Source organism: Anguilla anguilla, chromosome 19 (assembly GCF_013347855.1).
Source record: "Anguilla anguilla isolate fAngAng1 chromosome 19, fAngAng1.pri, whole genome shotgun sequence".
NCBI classification, from domain to species: domain Eukaryota; kingdom Metazoa; phylum Chordata; class Actinopteri; order Anguilliformes; family Anguillidae; genus Anguilla; species Anguilla anguilla.
In genome coordinates, this window is record NC_049219.1 from 17255301 (window position 1) to 17275985 (window position 20685).

The 20685-nt window shown below is 47.1% G+C and overlaps 1 protein-coding gene across 3 annotated transcripts in view; it reads right to left on the reverse strand.

Moving 5' to 3' along the window:
* Window positions 1-720: 720 nt before the first annotated feature.
* LOC118218660 (receptor-type tyrosine-protein phosphatase zeta-like) overlaps window positions 721-20685 on the reverse strand; it is a 32099-nt gene continuing 12134 nt past the window's right edge. Inside the window, exons 3-30 of one of the 3 annotated variants that reach the window (XM_035401236.1) lie at window positions 18895-19074; window positions 17775-17926; window positions 17361-17456; window positions 16532-16598; window positions 16224-16381; window positions 14661-14808; window positions 13205-13389; window positions 12880-13006; window positions 11083-11135; window positions 10372-10921; window positions 9194-9338; window positions 8670-8761; window positions 8422-8507; window positions 7276-7296; window positions 6956-7052; window positions 6686-6768; window positions 6128-6262; window positions 5787-5921; window positions 5381-5544; window positions 5127-5262; window positions 4783-4929; window positions 4366-4459; window positions 4145-4218; window positions 3847-3975; window positions 3136-3291; window positions 2760-2902; window positions 2375-2510; window positions 721-1655 (exon numbers count right to left, since the gene is read on the reverse strand). In XM_035401236.1, coding sequence (XP_035257127.1) covers window positions 1512-1655; window positions 2375-2510; window positions 2760-2902; window positions 3136-3291; window positions 3847-3975; window positions 4145-4218; window positions 4366-4459; window positions 4783-4929; window positions 5127-5262; window positions 5381-5544; window positions 5787-5921; window positions 6128-6262; window positions 6686-6768; window positions 6956-7052; window positions 7276-7296; window positions 8422-8507; window positions 8670-8761; window positions 9194-9338; window positions 10372-10921; window positions 11083-11135; window positions 12880-13006; window positions 13205-13389; window positions 14661-14808; window positions 16224-16381; window positions 16532-16598; window positions 17361-17456; window positions 17775-17926; window positions 18895-19074 — 3833 coding nt within the window. In that variant the 3' untranslated portion in view covers window positions 721-1511. The remainder of the gene's footprint in view (window positions 1656-2374; window positions 2511-2759; window positions 2903-3135; window positions 3292-3846; window positions 3976-4144; window positions 4219-4365; window positions 4460-4782; window positions 4930-5126; window positions 5263-5380; window positions 5545-5786; window positions 5922-6127; window positions 6263-6685; window positions 6769-6955; window positions 7053-7275; window positions 7297-8421; window positions 8508-8669; window positions 8762-9193; window positions 9339-10371; window positions 10922-11082; window positions 11136-12879; window positions 13007-13204; window positions 13390-14660; window positions 14809-16223; window positions 16382-16531; window positions 16599-17360; window positions 17457-17774; window positions 17927-18894; window positions 19075-20685) is intronic. The other 2 variants (XM_035401237.1, XM_035401238.1) reach the window with 2 other exon arrangements.

Consider the following 20685-nt stretch of genomic DNA (forward strand, 5'->3'; position numbering starts at 1 on the left):
AATAATTCTGTTTACAATTTTTAGAGTTTTCTGGTTTTACTCTATTCTCTATTTTTTCTAATGAAATTTACTGAAATAGTTTGAGTCATTCAAGTGAATCTGACCGATTACACACGTTCAGTGTGCTCAGTTCCAGATGTGTAATGCACGGGGGTCATTTCGTACTGGATGAATGCACAGCACATGGTGTCTGAGCTTGTGAAGCCCTGCAGAATAATATTATAAGATAAGAACATCTAAAGCCATCCTACATTTACAAATTCTAATTACTGGTCTTACATGTAGCTTTTTAAGTTTCAGCCACGTTAATCTTGTTTATGGTAGTTAGCTTCACATTTTCAGTTGTGTTTCAGACATGAAAACCATCTTAACATATCTTAACACACCTATTAAAAGTGAGTTTTATTAACAAGGGATACTTTAATTAATCTAAGTCACAAATACTCAATAATATCACATGAACATGCTTAACAATAATTAACTTGATTTACAAGGGAAACATTTAGGTTGCGTTATCTCTGTCCTTCTTGTTTCCATCAGGGAAACCCCACCTGTCAAGGTGAGCTCTACTAAAACTAAAGGTCAGCCTCCTGACTTACCTGTGAGTTACTCAACTCTCACTCAGACACATCCGCAGCTATCAGCTCTCACAGTCATCAGCTCTCACACAAAAATTAGCAACAAAAACGAAGCTCACCAAAGAACACACAGATCACCGACTCACTTCTTACATTGAATTAATTTTATTCTGCAACTAGATATGCAGTAATTTATCTCACATACAGCTAAAGTAGTCAACATTAATCAGCGATAATCCAGAAATCAAACAATTCTACAAAAAAAGGAACACTGCATTGTCAGAAATATTAGATTTAATCTGTCAACTACATGACTTAATAAAGCCCAGTCACAATCTAAATTTCAAAATTGCTTGAAAAATGACTCTGTAGTAAAATATAAAATTAGAAGCATAAATAGAGTTTTGGTCTGTTCACATGGCCACTGTAATATGCTTTACATATTAGAGTAGTATTCCATGCTCCTGGTCCATCTCTGGCACCATTTGTACACACTAGAAACAGTCATATTTACAATATGTCTATCTGTAAAACACTGTAAATGCTCTCTACAAAAAATATAGTAATATTACAAATGTCGCTTTTTTATCCTTTTTGTTTTGCCGAACAGCAGACAAATAAATCTCGGACACAGGAAACTAAACGGACCTGCAAGACTGCAGTCGTTTAAAAAAAATTCCATTAGTTCAGATAAAATCATATAAATGCAGTAAAAAGTATGAAACAAATTTGCAAAGGCACACATTAAAATATCTTACAGGTACGGGCGGCAGTGCTGTCTGACCAGCTGCAGTGCAGGATTCAGGGGTGATTCAGGGGTGATTCAGGGGCGGTTCAGGGGCGATTCAGGGGAAACACACAGGCGCTTTCTCCTGAATGCTGTACCCGAGCGTCCGCTCCTGCAGTGGGCCCTCCCAGGCCGCTCCCGTGGGGTTATACCAGAGACTCCAGGCTCTCTGCCACGCTCCCTGCGCTGCAGGGGACGGTCCCGTTGTTGTCCGAGGACTGCAGCGTTCTCTCGTCCTCCTTGTTGTTCACCAAGCTCAGCAGGGCGGTGTAGAGGAACTGGTACTGCTCCTGCAGAGGGCAAACACGGGCACAGTGCCAACCGGTCAACTCTGAGTTTCACCAGACCAGTCACCATTGAGTTTACCAAAACCGCTTAACTCTGAGTTTCACCAGACCAGCCACCTCTGAGTTTCACCAGACCAGTGACCTTTGAGTTTACCAAAACCGCTTAACTCTGAGTTTCACCAGACCAGTGACCTTTGAGTTTACCAAAACCGCTTAACTCTGAGTTTCACCAGACCAGTGACCTTTGAGTTTACCAAAACCGCTTAACTCTAGGTTTCACCAAACCAGTCACCATTGAGTTTACCAAAACCGTTTAACTCTAGGTTTCACCAAACCAGTCACCATTGAGTTTACCAAAACCGTTTAACTCTAGGTTTCACCAAACCAGTCACCATTGAGTTCACCAAAACCGCTTAACTCTGAGTTTCACCAGACCAGCGACCTTTGAGTCTACCAAAACCACTTAACTCTGAGTTTCACCAAACCAGTCACCTTTGAGTTTACCAAAATCATGCACTGCTATTTACAAGAAATATGCCATGAAACACTGAAGGTGAACAGAGGGTAATTTCTCCCAACACTTATCATTTAAGTGGGATTGAACAAAAAAGTTCTGTTATTTAAGAATTGTGGAACATATGCACAGAAATACTCAGAAATAAAAATGTCTAATTATGATATTCTTCTTCTGAGCAAAAATCCAGCAGGTCTGTGGGACTCACGATGTCAGTGAAGACCCCGGGTCTCATCAGGTTGGTCATCTTGGCCACCTGGAAGACGTCCGTGCAGTTCTCCATCTCCAGCTGCTGAGACAGGGTCCACAGGGCACAGAAGGTCGCCGCGGTGATGCCGCCGTACCTGTCCAATCAAAATGCAAAATGTTTTTCATCACTGACGGAACATGACGAAGGTATAACAGATGATGATGAAACTAGAATGAGGGTTTGTGCTTATTATTTTACTTTTCACAAGCGCACATCATTCGTAACTGGCTCAAACGTGTCACATGGGCTGTTTAAACCAGTCGGGGGGAAGGTTCACTGTGCCCTCCCCGGGCTTCAGTGTCACATGACTAAGAGCAGGAAATGAAACGGTGGGTTTTCTTACGGGTCCTGGACGACTACGGGACCGTCTCCTGACGCGCTGGCCTCCCTCACCATGGCGACGAGCTCAAAGCTGTTACTGATGGGACTGTCTGGATTGGGCCATCGGGGAGACTGGAAACGCCTCACCTCCAGCACATAGTCATCCTGCCAGCCAAGAGAGGACCAGAGATTAGATTAGAGAAAGGACTCTGTGTGTGTGTCTGTGTGCGTACGTGTGTGTGTGTGTGTGTGCATGTGCGCAAGTGGCTAGCCTGTGAGAGTTCTGGGGGGTCCATCTAAATTTAAAGGCATTAAAAGGCATTTTATTCCGTTTCTACCAGTCAGGACAAATATGGGTCAGCGTGCAGGTGTGAATCCCTGAGCGTGTGTACCCGCACCTGAGTGGCCTCCAGGATGAAGTCCTGCACCACCAGCATGTCCTCGTTGGACAGGCAGACGCCGTTTTCACCCGTCAGGGTGACGGTGAACATCTCACACCTGATTGGCTGTTCCTTACTGGGCCAGAACACCCCGACCTCGTCCTCCTCCTCTGGCTAATAAAAGAGGAAGAAAGGTGATGCTCTTCTGTCTTAATGCAATTATCTTTCAGCTGATAAAGTTTCAGGATACAACATTTTCACTTCCTGGTTACTAACTTAGACTTCTTAACTAAAACAATTATATTTGGTGGAGGGAAAACAGACCAATGCTATGACTTCAAAAACATACAGAAAACACAAAAGCACTGGTGCTCACAGGAAAAAGGGCTTACATGAATATCCAGCAAAAATCAAAGGGAAATCCCAGGCGAGGCTCTCTTCTTAGGAAAGTTTTAAAGTCTTTATTATGTGCTCACATTACAAAAAAACACACCCTGTTATGTAATTACTCTTGAAGTTACAGTGTGGCCCATATAACAAACGCTTTTCTGAGAAGAGAGATTCACCTGAAACATATTTCATACTTTTGTTTTTCAGGACTAGGCTACTGTACTGCAGCTATTTAGATCCTGTGTTACTGTACTATAGCCAGTCAGATCCTGTGTTACTGTACTATTACTATAGCCAATCAGATGCTGTGTTATTGTATCGCAGCAGCGCTGTACCCACCGGGGCCTGTGGGTCGGGCAGCGTGACGATGGCCTGGGTGTTGTGGTCCCACACCATCCTCCAGAAGTCCAGAGTGGTGCTGGGAAGCGGAGTCTGTGTCAGGATGAACTCACAGCTCCGGTGGTAACCCTTAAACAACAACCGGGACAGTACACAGTCACCCCAAAACCACCCCTGCACTTCTATTGCTCCTTACCAACACACTCAGTGATTGGTGGAGTTGCTGTCTTCTAGTAAGGTGCCTTCACGGCTGTTGTAACCCTGCTTTATTGACCCCCCCACCCCAAACTTCTCTTACTGTGACGTAGGAGGCGTTGATGTAGTCCGAGGTCTCCCCCACTACTGTGGACAGACACACCCTGGACCTCTCCACTGGAAACAGAAACAACATTGTCACGGTGACCACGTGACTCTCCCCCTCCCCTCTTTCCCCAAACCTAAGACACCCTTTATATACAGGTTTTAAAAGTCACACCAGCCAAGAGTGAAACACACACACACACACACACACACACACACCAGGTAAGAGAGACGCGCTGCGGTTCTTCTCCCTGTTGCAGGGGCTGAGGGCGCTGGTGTAGTCACTTTGCTTGGGGCTGGACTGGCTGATCAGCTGCAACGACACAGACCACAGCACTGAGAACCTGATAAATCACTGCGCCTCAAATCTCCAGCTGCATTTAAACACCTTCAACCACTTTCTTAACCCTTTAAAGTGTACAGTCATGAATATGTGGTTACAATGTTCTTAACTGAACATTCTAATACTAATGTAACAGTACAATGCAATACTGATGTGATGTGATGTACTTGAAAGCAGTGGAGTTCTAGAACATAGAACTAAAACATAGAACATAAAAAAGTACATTCCAAAAAACTACTCTTGCAGAACTCTGAATATTAATATGAATCCTCATATTCATATTTATTTTTCACCTTGAACTGCCTCTCCAGACTGGTCCGGCCTGACTGTCCTGGGGTCAGAAGGTCATTGACGTAACCGTGGATACAAGAGGAGGAAACCTCGGTCTCCCTGCTCAGAATGGCCTCCACCAGAGCATCATGGATGAAGATGTACTGTTCCTGGGGTGGGGGGGGGGGGGTTAGAGATACAGAGTAGTTCTGCTATCACAGGAGTTACAACCTAAATCAGTACAAACACTAAAGTCCCCCATGTTTTTTACTTTGGTCTCTACCAATATGGTCAATCCTAGCCAGTAGCTGTCTTATCACCTCGGGTTGTACCAAGTAGTTTCTCTGTAAGGGGTGTGTGCCCGTACCTCAGTCTGCACCAGGTAGTTCCTCTGCGTGCGGATGTGTTTTAGGAAGCCCAGGACATTGACCGTTCCCTGCTCTTTGATTTGCTGTAACATGCTGTCCAGGACAATGTAGGTGCCCGTCCTGCCCACTCCAGCACTGCAAACACACAGGAGACACACACACACACTGTAACCCTGATCATCATCATCATCATCACTGTCACTGAATAAACTGTATCATCGCCAGTTACCCCCTGCACACTGGCCTGCCGTACCTGCAGTGGACCACCACGGGCCCCCCGTCAGCAGGCCGGGCCTGGGAGGACCTGCGCACGAAGCTGAGCAGGGGCAGGGCGTACTCGGGCACGCCCATGTCGGGCCACTGGGTGTAGTGGTACTGCAGCACGGTCTGTTCCTGGCCCCGCCCCTTCAGAGAACCCTGCAGCAGGACGCACATGAAGCTGACATCACCCAGCGACAGGCGATGACGTCACCCAGCAGCACGTGATGACATCACCCAGCAACACGCAAAGACATCACTGTCAACACCCACTGAGAGTGTGGAACACGTTTGGTCTGTCGTGTGTGCGTGGAGCACGTTTGGTCTGTCGTGTGTGTGTGGAGCACGTTTGGTGTGTTGTGTGTTTGGTCTGTTGTGAGCGTGGTGCATGTCTGACGGACCTTCCTGGCCTGCGTGTTCCTCAGGGTGAAGGTTCTCTGCGTGTAGTAGGCCAGGACCTTGGTGCTCTTCAGCGTCACCAGGAAGCAGCCGTACTCCTCCTGGCTCTCCGCTGGCCAGTACTGGTCACACTTCCTCTGAAAGACACGCCCACATCAGCACGGCTAAGAGCAGGAAACGTTTCAAAAACCTTCCTGAGCACAGTACAGTTCCTCTCGAACAGCACTGTGTGAACGGACAGCTTACACCACTTCACTTTCTACTTTACAGTTCTGTCAGACATCAGCAGCGTTTATCTGCCTGCAGGCCTGAAAAGCCGCTCCCAGAGTGGAGATGCACTCACCCTGCCCTTCTCCAGCAGGTTGGTGATCATGACGACCACGCCCACCCTGTGGTCCCACACCATCCTCCAGAAGTCCTCTGTGCTGGCTTTGAGGGGCCCCTGGGCGGCGATGTACGCGCGAGGCCTGTTGAAACCCTGCGGGGAACGGCGTCCCAAACAGGCGGGTCACCCGCCGTTACTCACGGCAACAGAGCTGCGCTTACAGCTGAAGGCTGCGGGTTTGATTCCCAGTACAATCCCTGCGGTACAGCAGGGTGCTCAGCTAGACTGTTTGAGTAAAGCAGGCTGTAGAAAAGGGACACTTGTGACATTATAAGCAGTTATTTTCTCTCTGGTTTTAACAATGAAGTTGAGATAATGTCAGTGAAATCAAACAATAAAAAATATGAGCCTGGATTCACTAAAATTAGTCATCACCACTGCCTTTACATAATTTAATAATTTGTTTTTTTTTTTCCCATAATATTTTGAGTTCAGGGATCACCACTCTATGTCACGTGCTGTCTTTGAGAATCTGGCAGGAATAATGGCAGTTCCAGTGTAGCGGAAGACTCTTACGTCCACGTAGTTGGCGTTGATGTAGTCTCTGGCCTTGTCCTCCCTGTCGGGGTTTGACGATAGTCGGACTCGGCTGTGATCGTCTGCGGGAAGAACCGGTGAAAAGGGTCAGGACGGGGGATAAAGCGTGTATATGTGCGTTTGCGAAGGTGTGTGTGCACGGGCATGTGCATGTGTGTGTGCGAGTGTGCGTGTGTGTGTGTGTGTGTGTGTGTGTGTGTGTGTGCGTGTGCATGTTCAGCATGCGCGTGTGCGAGCTGACTCACGTACAGGCCAGGATGTTCATGTATCTGTTCTTGTTCTTGTTGTCCGGGTGACTGGAGCTGTCCGAGGTCACGGGAAGGTCGGCCGAGTACGCCTGGACTTCCTGGAAGAGAGGGGCGCCCCCTAGCGGTCAGTGATCGTGACGTCTCCAAATCCCAGAAGGCTTTGCGGCAGCCACACGCACAAGTGATAATGTACGAGTAACCATGCAGACTACGACGGTTGCCGAGGGCGACGAGACGACACACATGTTCTGACCACTACAGCTATGGACATCAAAAAGAAAAAAAAACAATAACAAAAACAAAAAGGGAAACAGTTCTTACCTCGTAACACTCTTTCAATATCTAATGGGGGAGTGAGAACGCAGAGAGGACAGCCATGAAATCCCAACACACACACACTGAACAAACACAGTGCAGATTTAAAGAACACGACTTTGTGCAGGACCAGAGGGGGCATCGCTGGGGAAGGGGAGGGAGGAGTCTGTCATGCACTACACAGGCCCCGATAGGCCGGGACTACTGCCACTCTGCTCTCCTCTTCACACATAATGCACGCTCTTCTCCGATTGGCCAAGGCGAGCCACGTGACACGTTCTGGCCTATCACTGACGAGCGTGCACTCTGCGCAAAGAGAAAAGTGCCCGTGTGACAGTGTCCCCCTCACACAGCATGCGGCCTGACGTCCCCCTACTGCACATGCTCAGATCGGACTGCGACATTACATCCAAACATCAACGTCACGTTTTTCACAAACACAAATTCGGTGTGGCTTTGGCCTTTGCTTTATTTATTTTAACAAAATATCTGACACGCATTCCAAGTCACATATTTCACGTATGGCTGTGAAGAACTCCCAATAGACTAGATTACAGAACGTCATTGCATCTGTGTGGAAATGTACCAGATGTGTGCAAATATTTAACTCAAGATCACAAGGTGCAACTGACAAACTTAAAAAAACAAAAGAAAAATATATTCCTTGAAATTATAAGGAATTCTGTCAATTAGAAGAGTGAATGGGATTCCTGGTTTGTAACTGATTAAAATGACAATATACTTAAATTTTTTTATTTCACCTTTATTTCACCAGGCAAGTCATTAATAACAAATTCTTATTTACAATGGCGACCTGGCAAAAAACTGTTTCTATGAATGTTAGCACTGTGAAATGCAGAGAAGTTAGTGGAGGATTAACATGAAGCTGGACTGTGAGTGTGTACTGAGGTTCACACCAAATCAATACTGTATGTCTGAGACATTTCTGGAAGTTTCCAGAAAGGCAGTAACAGAACATGGCTGCACAGTTAAACGTGACACTGGAATTATGGGTAATTTCCCAGTGTGCTCTCTGCCACTGGGCCGTTGGCTCTGTGATTGGCTGGTGTGTTACCCTCTTGAGGGGAGGTGTGTTGTGTGCGTGTGTGTGTGTGAGGGCACTGCAGGGTCACAGAGAGCTTCAGCTCGTACCTCAAACTCGCGGGAGAACCCGTCAGTCTCGTGGAGCTCAGCCACGTGCCTCACAAACTTCTTCACGGTCAGAGGCTCACATTCATCTGGGAACAGACAGGAAAAGTCTGACTAAACGTGACAACAAATTATTCTGTTAACAAAAACTTTATTTAAAAAATTATGTATGTGCGTAAGTAAGTAGGTGTGTGTGTGCACAGGTGTGCATACTGCACAGTGCACAGTGTGTGTGCGTTCCACTGTGGTACCTGTAGGGGGCAGTACAGGAGTAGGAGGAGCAGAGATGACCCTGGGTGAGGCGTCTTCCTCGATGTAGAAATGAGCAGTTTGGAAGCACTGCCTGTAAAACATGCACACATTCCCAGTTAACCCGGAAGTGATCCACAGATCCTCCAGTCTCTACTCCACTCTGGAAGTCCACAGCATTTAATGCTTTTAATTCAGCCATTACATAGAAAGTAAAAATTATACAATTTCCTGTTCAGATAAAATATGTTATTTAGAAATACTACAGCTGATTTAGTTCAGATTGGCAGCCCACCAAACAGTCACACCACTGATTGGTTAAAATGTAAATCACTTATCTAAGCAATGCAGACTGCAATAGATCAAATCCTCTTGTAGTCCGTTTTTTATTATTTTAAAAAAAAATCTGACCAGTTTTCCCTGATTCTTCAGACAGTGGGATATTTGATTTTCCTGGACTGTGGGACCCCCTTTGAGGATGAGGAGGATGGTGGAGGTGAGGAAGAGGAAGCTGCACACGCCATACCGCCAGTAGATGAAGAGTCCCACGAGGACCATGAGGCAGACGAAGGTGAGAGTGGACACTACGGCCAGGGGCACCACCGCACGCCTCTCCCGCTCCCCAAAACCCACGCGGCCAATCCGAGACTCGCGGCTGCTGTTACTGGCCCCTGATTGGGCGAGAGACAGAACAGCTCACACACCTCCTTTGCAAGGGCTGTTGCTAAGTAACAATCATAATATACTGAACACTGGCTTGGGTGGCAGTGTGGTGTAATGGTGAAGGAACTGGACTGAAATGGGTTTACAGTGTAACCATGAGGAAGTTCTGTACTTTTGGATAAGTGATGTAGTGTAATGTGATATAATTGGCACACCGTATACAAACACATGCACACAGACCTTCCTCCACATCACACTGAATAGCAGCTTCTGCAATGTGTTTAAAGTATATCAGAATAAAAGTTATAAAAAGAACTTTTGCTTTTGACAATAATATAAAATGATACTGCGATGCTGAATCAGATCATTTGCAAACCAGCGAGGAAACAGGGCAGAGAAGCAGCAGACCAAACCCAGAAGGACAGGCAGTTTCATGCTTACCTGGAAAACACAGACGCATTCACGTCTCCTCAGTTTAACAGAAACACAGCATCAATCAAATTATACAGGGACAACAGCATTGATCAAAACACAACGCTTCTCTCATACATGTGTAACAGTATTCATTCAGACATAATCACCCCACGTTCTGTTTGTGTCAGCAGCAAAGAGTACATGGGAGAGAGGTATAGATTCACACGTGCTGGTTTAAGGGAGTAAATTCGTTATTCTGCAGTCACACATGAAAATAGGACTCCATCAGAAACCAGGCTCCGCTCAGCGCAGGGGTAACTGTGATCAGTCCTCCTCATCCTCCACCCTGCTGGGTCCTAGGTTCCGCGGGGTTGGTGAAGTAAAACCGTGTCGTCATGAACATTATGTCTCTGACATTATGCATCATTAACAGAGAGAAACTGTCCCTCATTACACATTAAAAGTGTCAGAGTAAAAGCAATTTCATTAATTCATTATAACTTGCAACTAAGAATTAAAATTATGGTTGAAACAACCACTGGAATCATTTGGGGTACCCCGGGACTAGGGTTGGAACCCCTGTCTTTAGATAAGGGGGGATACTGGGGGCAGGGGGCAGGGTCTCACCATCAGACAGAGGCTGGGTGGTGTAGGAGTGGACAGTCCTGAGGGTGGAGGTGCTGAGCGGGGCGGGGGTGGTGGTGTGTCGGGTGCTGGGGGCCGTGGGCCTCGGGGGGGTCTCCCAGACGGGTGGGGGCGGGGTTGCGGTTGCCGGGGATTCGGGGAGGGGCGTGGCCTCGCTCACACCGCTGTCGGACAGCGTGGGCGGGGCGTGACGGGGCCCGGAGTCGGAGCGCGGCACGGTGGCGGTCGTGCTGAGCGCAGTTTCACGGTGAACACCGGCTCCGGGGTAAACGCTGCTAACTGCCCCGCCGTCAGCAGGAGGCGCACTAGGGGGAGCGACGGAGGTGTGGGGGGGCTCGGGCCGCTCGGCGGGCTGTTCTGCGTGCTCTCGGGACCAGACCAGGGGCCCGTCCTCCTTGACGGGGGTCTGAGAGGGGCCCTCCGTGGCCCTGGAGAGGGGGAACCCGGACCCTGATCCCTCTGTCTCCCGGTCCCCCGTGCCGCCCTGGTTCTGATCTGGGACCGGGGTCGGGGGCCCGGGCTGGTACTGCACCTGAGAGACAGAGACAGTCAGACTTGAGGGCGCCGCACTGGCCAATGAGCACACAGAACCCACAGCCAGCCATGATCCATGCTGTGCAGAGATCAGCCAATCAGAAACGACCACATCACAATACTCTGCATCTGACCAAGGCAGGACATTAGCACTGTTACCTTCAAATCATCTCTGGTTTCAGGGGGATCTGAAAAAGGGTCAGGATATGTCTCTGGGGAAGGAAAAAAGAGACAGACATCAGCCCTAAGTGTGATGGACAGTAGATTTCATGAAATGCCCTAATTAAGAATTGCAATTCAGTTATGACTGAACAGTCCTGAATATTTCAACCACTGTATGATATTACAGAACATTATCACACAGGAAAATGCTTCCAGCTCAGCAGATACAGACCAGTATTACGCAAGGAGGTCAAGTTACACAAGCATTATATGACAAGAGAGACCCACAATGCACCAGGACTGTCCTTGACACACATACACAAACAGACACACACACAAAGACAGATGAAGACTGTGAAGATGATGATGGTTCTTACCTGTTACAGGATGAAACATGTAACACAAAATGGATCTATCCCAGGGTCTTATGATGTTCACATCAGACTTGTTTCTCAGGAATAAGATGGGGTGTGTGAAAGGTTAGACAGGGGAAACGTGATCTCACTTATTTATTTGTATTTTTAAATACATTTTTAAAAATCCCAGTTTGTAGTTCCCAATTACATTACTGGACTGCGACCCTTCTGGAAGAGCAGAGTGCTGTGTGTTCTTTTTATTTTTACTGCAGAAACAGAAGAGCTATGCTACGCATTAGCAGGGCTAGCCACACAGTCAGACCTCATAAATTGCTGGAAGAGCAACAACACTGCATTTCATCAACACACAGTAATACTTAAATGTGCTGCCAGGGAATTTTTGCTTAGCAATAATTATTATTAAAGTAAGAGTCATGCTGTTAATATTATATACAATGTTAATACCTCAATTACTATGCCTTTACTCATATTCACAGAATTTTAATAGAAGTGTTAGCCTGGATTCAATAAACATTTTTTTCTCTTAACAAATATATTCTCTTTGTGTCTTTTCTTTATTTAGCCCATAAATAAATGCAAATGTATTACCAAACACAAAAAATATTTCAGTTACTAAATTTGTCAGACAGTACATTTAAGCAACAACCCAAAAAAGTTACAATTTGCATTTAATTGTGAGTGAAATATAAAAATAAATATCAGCAGAACCTACATTGTTCAACAGTATTCTCAGTAAACCAGAAGTCCCATTTAACATCACGGCACAAAAACAAAAACATGTCCATCACAGAGAACAACAGAAAAGCCAAAAACACAGGAAACAGAAATATCACTAAGCTAAATGAGCACACGAGAATGACATGAGAAAGGTGAGCATCTACACCAGGCTGACAGCTTGCAGCAATTTCAGTTTGCACTGCAACAGCCAATAGGAAGAGAAAATAAAAGCTGTAAACAGAGACAGGGGCACAGGGATTGGAAAGGAAGGATTTGGGTGCTTAAAAGAAGATGCAGTCCTGGGTAGAAGTGTTTTGCACCTGCACACACGCACACACAGAACCCAAAGGCCTTCATCTGCGCAGAATGCCTCCCTGGTCATGTGATATTTCACAGTCCAATCAAACAGGAGTAACGTAGCAGTGGTTCCTGCACCGTGTTCTAATCCAATTGCAGCAGCATGACGCACAGCAAAAGCAGTGCTGCTCTGCTGGTGTGTGACCTTTGACCTCTGCAGGAAATAAGCGGGAAGGCCGCGTCTGAAATCCTCCTGCTTCCTAAACCGACTGCATCTGCTTTTAGCCACGTCAAGATTCAGGAGCTGGTTTGCAAAGGACGAGTGTGCGGTAAACAGGTGATGTTGGGTGATGTGTCGGGTGATGCGTCGGGTGTGTGCGGACGGCGGGAGTGCGGGTCTCACCGGGGTCGTCCAGGGGCATGTCCACGATCACCTGGTCGCTGATACGGCCGAGCAGCCCGTTAGAGCACAGCGCCACCACCTGGACCACGTAGCTACTGTTCGCCCACAGCCGCTGGATTATAGCCCCCTGCAGAGGACATTACAGTCAGGCAATCAATCAATCAATTAAATAATCAATCAATACAGGGTTCAACTGCCACAGCCACAGTCAAAGTAATACAGACAGACAGACAGACAGAGAGCCAGGCAGGCAGTCTGTAAAACACTGAGGGGCTGATCAGCTAGCGGACAGGGTGCGTGTGCTAGCTGGGAGGTGGAACGTTACCACATCCTGGTCTCCGTCGGTCAGGTACTCCTGTTTGGGGGGGTCCCGGCCCTGCAGCCGCCGGTAGGTGACGGAGTAGCGCTCTATGCTGCTGTCGTACACCACCCGCGGCCTGTCCCACGTCACCAGCGCGCTGGTGTAGTTCTGAGGGTCCGCCTGCACGTTCTCCGGCTCAGAGCTGCACACTGCACACACACACCAACGCATCACCCATTTATCAACCCGCACTTTTATCAGAACACACATTTATCAGCCCGCACTTTTATCAACCCGCACTTTTATCAGAACACACATTTATCAGCACGCACTTTTATCAGAACACACATTTATCAACCTGCACTTTTATCAGAACACACATTTATCAGCACACACTTTTATCAGAACACACATTTATCAACCCGCACTTTTATCAGAACACACATTTATCAACCCGCACTTTTATAAAACCAACACACACATCTATAAAAATAATTAAACCACCTCACATTTATCAAAACACACATAAATTACTTATCAATCAAAACACACACATTTATCAAAACAACCCAAGGATGAGGTGGGATGAGTCTCTCTTTTTCCCCACAGCTCAGGAAATAGAGATGAAAATGCCAACAGCTGAACATATGCTCTCCTCTCTCCACCCCCACACACTCTCTCAGCACACGTCTCTGCTCACATAATTACACCTGAGAACACCCCCACCAGCAGCACTGAGCTGAGCACCACCATTTTACAGAGAAATCACAAGAGAGCAGCGTTACCTAGCAACACACAACCGATGACCTGGCTAAAAGTGTCAGAGAAGCAGGAGTACAGTCGCCCACTGACAGAGCCAGGGCCAGACCGGCGCCCTCCGGCCCGCCAAAGTTACAGAGCCTCCGCACTTCGCCTGCGTCGCTACGGGCAGCAGAAACCAAACAGTCTTAATGTAGGCAGAGACTGGGACCAGACGCGGGCTGCACCCGCAGCACAGCGCAGCCTGCCCCGCTGTGCTAAAACACAGATGACCTTTACGGAAACCGCTGAGCCACTGGAGCCGGAATGACCCGCGGCAGAAAGGGGTTTTAAACAGGCCAGCGTCGCCCTGGCACACTGAAGGGTGCACAGTTCACCGCTCAGGACATACTGCACCAAACCAAACGCACCAAAATGAGCTTCTGGAACACGCCATACTAGGTCACATCAGTATGCAAATCCATTACCAATGCCTTTCCTGTGGAGCTGCAGGGTGGCTCTTCCTGCTCCAGTGTGTGGATGAGGCCCATAGTCTCGTGCCAAGACCCAGCCGCCCCAGAGCCCATTCAATCACAGGGAGCAGGCCTCTGTTTCTTACATTCAGATATCCAGTGTGGTTTTCTTGTTTTGGTATACACTGAGCATGTGCAGTGAACAGGAAGCAGGAAGCAGGCGGCGCTTACTGAGCATGTGCAGTGAGCAGGAAGCAAGTGGTACGTACTGGACATGTGCACTTCCTCTATCCCCGTGTATGAGGAGTAGACCTGGCCCATGAACTGCTGCTGCTCCCTGAAGTTATTTTGCAGGTAATCCATCAGCATCACAAAGCTAGACTGCTGCATCGTCATCACCTCACAGAACACTTCCAGCTGGAACACACACGCACGCACACACATGTGTGAATAAAATAAGAACATATAGTATAGTTCATTTACCCAGACTCCCTTGCTCTGTGACATGCCAGGACATATTTTAGCACCAAAGGGGCAGTTATTCCCTCAGCCATGACAATTAGGAATTTTTTCCTTCAGGGCTTGGGTGAGGAAATTCAGGCAATATTTTTAGCATTTCATCTAGGAATGTTTCCCACAGGGAGGAAAATGTATTCATTACTAAGGAAAGCATGCTCCTTAAATTTAAACCTGAACAGGGAGATTAAAATTGAACAAATTTTTCAAAAAAAACATAAAAATTTATTCTTACTCAGTTTTTAAAAACACTTTAAACACTGCTTAAAAATTGCAGTCCATGAATAAAAGGACTTCTGGGGCTGGTTTCACAGACCCAGATGAACAGAGAAGCACGTCTAAGTCCCAGAGTGAGCTTAATCTGACACCGTGAAACTAATGACTTCATTACTTTTTCCCACATTTAAAAGCTTTAATTAAAAACATGGACACAGTCTGTGTGGGTTTTTTTTTTTTACTTTCTCCTAGAAAGCCCCCTAATGAAAGAACATTTCAGAACAGTTTCTAGACGCAGTCTGGAGGGGAACGTTCTTCCCTGTCAAGCACCTTGCACATTAAATGAGTGAACGAATAAATAAATAAAGCCACTGCCCACGCCTGATTGAGTCTCCTCCAGTTCTACTCCCGCTTTACTCTTACAAAGTTATCAAACTTTAAGGTGCAGAAGCAGGTGATTTCAGTCAAACCTGGTCTAAGTGAGCTGCGCAGACCAGGCTAGCGTCTGCGTGTGGTGGTCACAGTGAGAGCGCTACGCTGCGCAGACCAGGCTAGCATCTGTGTGTGGTGGTCACAGTGAGAGCGCTACGCTGCGCAGACCAGGCTAGCGTCTGTGACTGACGCGGCAGGCATGAACGAGCGGACAGGAAATGACACGCTGTGTAAGAGCGGGAGCTCGTCTCTCTGGCGCAGCTCCAGTCCCGCGAGGCCTCGCGCGGTGAAATATTGATGCGATTTGTTTGCCGTTCCTCCCGTGCGCGGGGTTTAGAGGGGGGCCTGACCACTCTGGGCTCTATTTCGGGGTTTGTAAAAGGCTGCACTTTGGAAGTGCAGGAGATGAGTCACGCCTGGCTGGGCTACAGCACGTACTGTACGGGACAGGTTAAAACCTGAGCTGATTACCCAGAGTGCTGCTCTCCCATCACACCCTCTCTCACACCAGACACAGGGAACAGCAGCAGCTACACAGAGAGCTACAGCAGCATGATCTACACAGAAAACATCCCACTACCTTTACCTCCCTGATCCAGGTAAACCGGCCCAGGTAAAATGACTCAAGTGGGACATTCTCCTCCCTCTCCCCTCCGTAACACACTCACCTGGGGCTCAGAGATGGACACGGTGTCCTTAAACACTACCCACTCCACAGTCTCAGAGCAGGGGGGGGTGGTGAGCGAGCCGTTGTAGATGTAGTACTTCTCCGTGGAGTCTGGCAGGAGATCCAGCAGGAAGAAGGGCTCTACGGTGCTGCTTTTACCTGGAAACAGGTAATATTGTTCATCATCATCTTCACTGTTGCCTGTATTATCATCACCAGCACCATCATCATGAAAGAGAGGGAAGTGGGGGGGGAGAGGGAGCGGGAGAGGGAAGTGGATGACGAAAAGCAGGCTGCGCAGTGACGTACCGAATCGGCTCACAGAGTTCACCCCGTCAATGATTGGCCCGTACTTGTCGTTATCTTCTGGACCGACCTGCAGACAGCAGGAGTTTTTAAAGACTCATTACACAAAGCAAACCACTCCGGATCCGCTGCGGTTAGAACAGAAGTGTTAGTCTGGACAGTTAAAACAGTTAAGCGCTAACCCAGATTTCTGTGTGCCCAAGCAGATCGCTGACCACCACCTCTTCAGGACCGTTACCCACAATCCATCTGTGCAAGGCTTGTGAGAAACAAGCAGGGACACTCAACCTTACGGGCACGGAGGTGACAGCACGAGGGAGGCGTGTCTGTCCTCAGCGTGTGTTTGCACCGTCCGTCTGTTTACTGTACATCCGTCTGTGCTGTCAGCTGGTTCTGTCTGCTTGGAATCCTGCAGGGCTTTATGGGTAATAACCGCCACTTCTGTGTACCCCTGCATTCCACTTGGACAATGGAGCGAGCCCAAAACTTAACCGCCCCCCAACAAGATATTTCACCCTTCAGCCAATCAGCTTCTTTGTTATTTTTAAGTACAATTATTATGCCATATGTCTTCAGAGATATGAGGGATTTACCAAATAAAATCAATCAATTAATATCTTTATTTTGGCACAACTATTAAGTGCAGGTGTGTGATTAAATCCATCATCAAGCAATAGTGGCAACAAAAAAAAACTACGTGAAGACAAAAACACAAAAACATTTATACTGGTGATGACAGGCCTCTCAGACACTCTGATTCCATACAAACAGCCATGATCCCATTACACAGCATCAGTAACACAGCCCCCAAACCCCAACGGCAAAGTTCCACCTTGAAGAGGATGGACAGAGCCGTTAGTCTTCCTCCGTCCTTCATCGCCTCTGAAACGTTTTCGAACTTGTCGGCCTCAAAGCCCCAGATCTGCATCTGCGGGAGAGAGCAGGGGCACGGTCTCAGGACAGGCAGGGCAGGGAACCAGCCGCCTGTCCCAACTCTGTTCTCTGTGACGTCATGTAAAATTCAAAAACGTCAGGACTGGGGGAAAAAAGAAATATATTTTCTTATATATTTTGAATTAAGAATGTACTTTTAATAATATTTCATTTAGATGACCTTTTTACATCAGTTCTGTATTTTAGCTCCTCATATACAATGGACATGGCTGACATAACATTGGTAATGTTCTAACTGCTCTAAAAGCCGCAGGTCCTCTCCAGGGCGAGCGGGGGTCCCGGCCTGGCGTACCTCCAGCGGGAACTTGACGCCGTTGAGGCTGTGCTCGGACCCGTCGGCCGAGGCGTTGCATCGCCCCCAGTGGAAGGTCATCCGGCCCACCTTGACCCTTGACCTCAGGCCCCCTCCGCTCAGGTAGAACTCGCCAGCCAGGTCCACCGTGACTGAAAAAACATCACATCCTGTCACAAGACTTTCTCTCAGCGAATCCCGTCCTGCGTGATGTCTGGAACACGGGGTGACGTAGGAGGAGGACATCAGGTGGAAATGAGCAGCAGGTAAACACAGGAAGTGCTTCCTCACACAGAGCAGCCATTGTGTGGAGCAGCTTGGCAGGTCCTGTACCAGAGCCCTGTGGGCTATTCAAGCCCAGGCCTGACGCAGTGCTAGACTCCCAGAGCCGAGCTGAACGGCCTGTTCTCACCACTATGTCTTCATCTGACGTTCTTAATATTATAACCCAAAAACCATAACATGCTGCGCAAGCACTCGTTTGAGTTAAAACACCTGAGACACAGAAAGGCACATATGACTGCATACACACAGGGCACGCTGTTCCTTTAAAATGCAAAAATATCAGCGTTTCAAACTTTCATTTTTCATTTTTATCTTTATGGATTTAAAAAATGATTTTAAAAAAAAATCCAATCTACAATTACTCCTGTCATGGTGGAATCAAAGTAAGAGTCTCCCTTTTGAACTCATTTTAATATCCATGTAAAGCTCTCTACACAGTACCCAGCAAAGTGTGGGAATTATTTTTTCTGGTATATTAACATATTAATTAAGATATATTAGATATGAAGCATGAATAAATTATGATATAACTGAATCTTGCAGGTATACACATGCCACCTAGATATTTCCTCATGATTACAGATTCACAGGGACAGGAATGATCAATACTACAGCCTCCAAGTCTCCTGTGGGTTCTTTCCACACCACGCCCTTAAACGGCAGCACAGTGTGGCAGCAGGGAGACAGTGTTACAGGAACATTAGTAGAATGTTGTGTGAATGTACAGATGTGTGGGTGAGTACAGGTGTGTGGGTGTGGGTTAGTACAGGTTTGTACAGGTGTGTACAGGTGTGTCCAGGTGTGTTCAGGTGTGTTCAGGTGTGTACAGGTGTACCTGTTTTCCCATCGTTATGGATGGTGGTGTTGCTGGCTGTTTGGTGGCCCCAGCCCTCGAACCTCAGCTGCTGGAACTGAACTCTGACCCGCGCGAAGGCCTCGTCGATGTCAACAGGGGACTGCTTGGCACTGCTGCATGATGGGTATTTTTTAGCCCAGTTTTTTTGGTTTAAAGTTCCTGGGGGGGGGAATAATTATATCGGAACAGAAACATGACTCGGGGTTTGTTTGCATATAACTTCATCACTGGCCAAAAAAACTGCAAAGTACAAATGCATAACGGTATGCCTTTAACCAAAAACACTAAGAACACACACACACACACAGCCTGACAGGTACATAAGCCAGGGTCACTGAGTCATAATCCTCTCAGTGACGCAGAAACGGTGGAGAGAGAGAGAGAACGGGGTCGCTCCTTATTGTGGGTCAGACTCATTAGCATGTGAATAGCTAAGACTCCATCAGACTCCATTAAGCCCTGCACAGGGACAGCAGGGCTAACGATGCGTCCGTCTGCCCTGCCCGCCTCAGTCAAACGCACACAAAAACAGCCCCTGTGAGGAAGACTGAGACTCCAAACCACACCAAACAGGGTGCCCACTTCCTTCAATCTGAGGTTCCTCCAAGTCTGGAAAAAGATTTAGATTATTAATCTTACTGTAAAAAAGCTTCTTTTTTCCAGAGGTCACATAAAAATATATACATTAAAATTGCAAAACTTTTTTTATTGACTGTTTAACAGCTCCATCACAAAACAAATAATCCTATTGTGCAAAAGTTATTATTTTATAAAGAGATTAACACAGCAAACTTGAGTAAATAAAATAGACATAAAAATAGAATAATCAGAGAATCTTTCTTCTGAATTTACTATGAAGACAGTTATTTACTTTGGTGCGTGTGTATGTGTGTGCGTATGTGTGGTTGGTTCATCCTCCTAATCTGTCCACAGACAGCGAGGATCAGCAGGCTGATTAATGGTGTGGGCAGCGTTGGTGGATTGGGGGGTTCAGGGGTACAGAGGGGCTTTAGGGGGATCACTGTGTACAGATCAAACTCTAATCCCAGCTTCCCCAGCTCCCCTGTCTGAGGAACGATGCAGATCCAGGTTTAGAGAAAATAAATATGAATTAATTTTTCCTATTCATATTTTGCCATGCTGCTACCTCATTAAAAACTCTCATACGGTTTGAAAGTTACACGGTAACTAAGTTCATTTCTCAGGTGAGTGTGGGCATCTTCTCGCTAAAGAAAAAAGAAACAAAAAGGTGGGAGACCTGGGGCACAGTCTGGTTTAAGTCACGGACAAAGGGTGCTGAAACACAGTCCGAGCAGGAATCTGGGGAATATAGAACAGCCCACAGAGACTGTGCTCAAAATGATTAACATTTCTCCTGAGCCAGGCTAAGAGAGAAGCAGCTCTTTTTACACGACTGTGGCACAGTCTACGAAAGGCACTGATTGGTCCACTCAGGGTTCCAGAGAGACCAACCACCCGCTGGGCAGAATTTAGTTATCTACATTAGAACCGTGTAAGAGTGCATTCTGGGTAATTAAAGGAATGTGCAATATTCCTTCAGCAGCCCCTGCCCACATCCACAAAAAAATTAAAATTAAATAAATAAACCCTACTGGGGTATCTCCATGGAAACAGGAGCGAGATGCCCATAATCCTGACTCAGCCACTCTCCAACTCACCTTCTCTCCCACACACACCCTCCCAAACAACCCCCACGTGCAAAAACAAGTTCCAGTTTAATAGAGACATTTTAATTCTCAGAGCATTCCC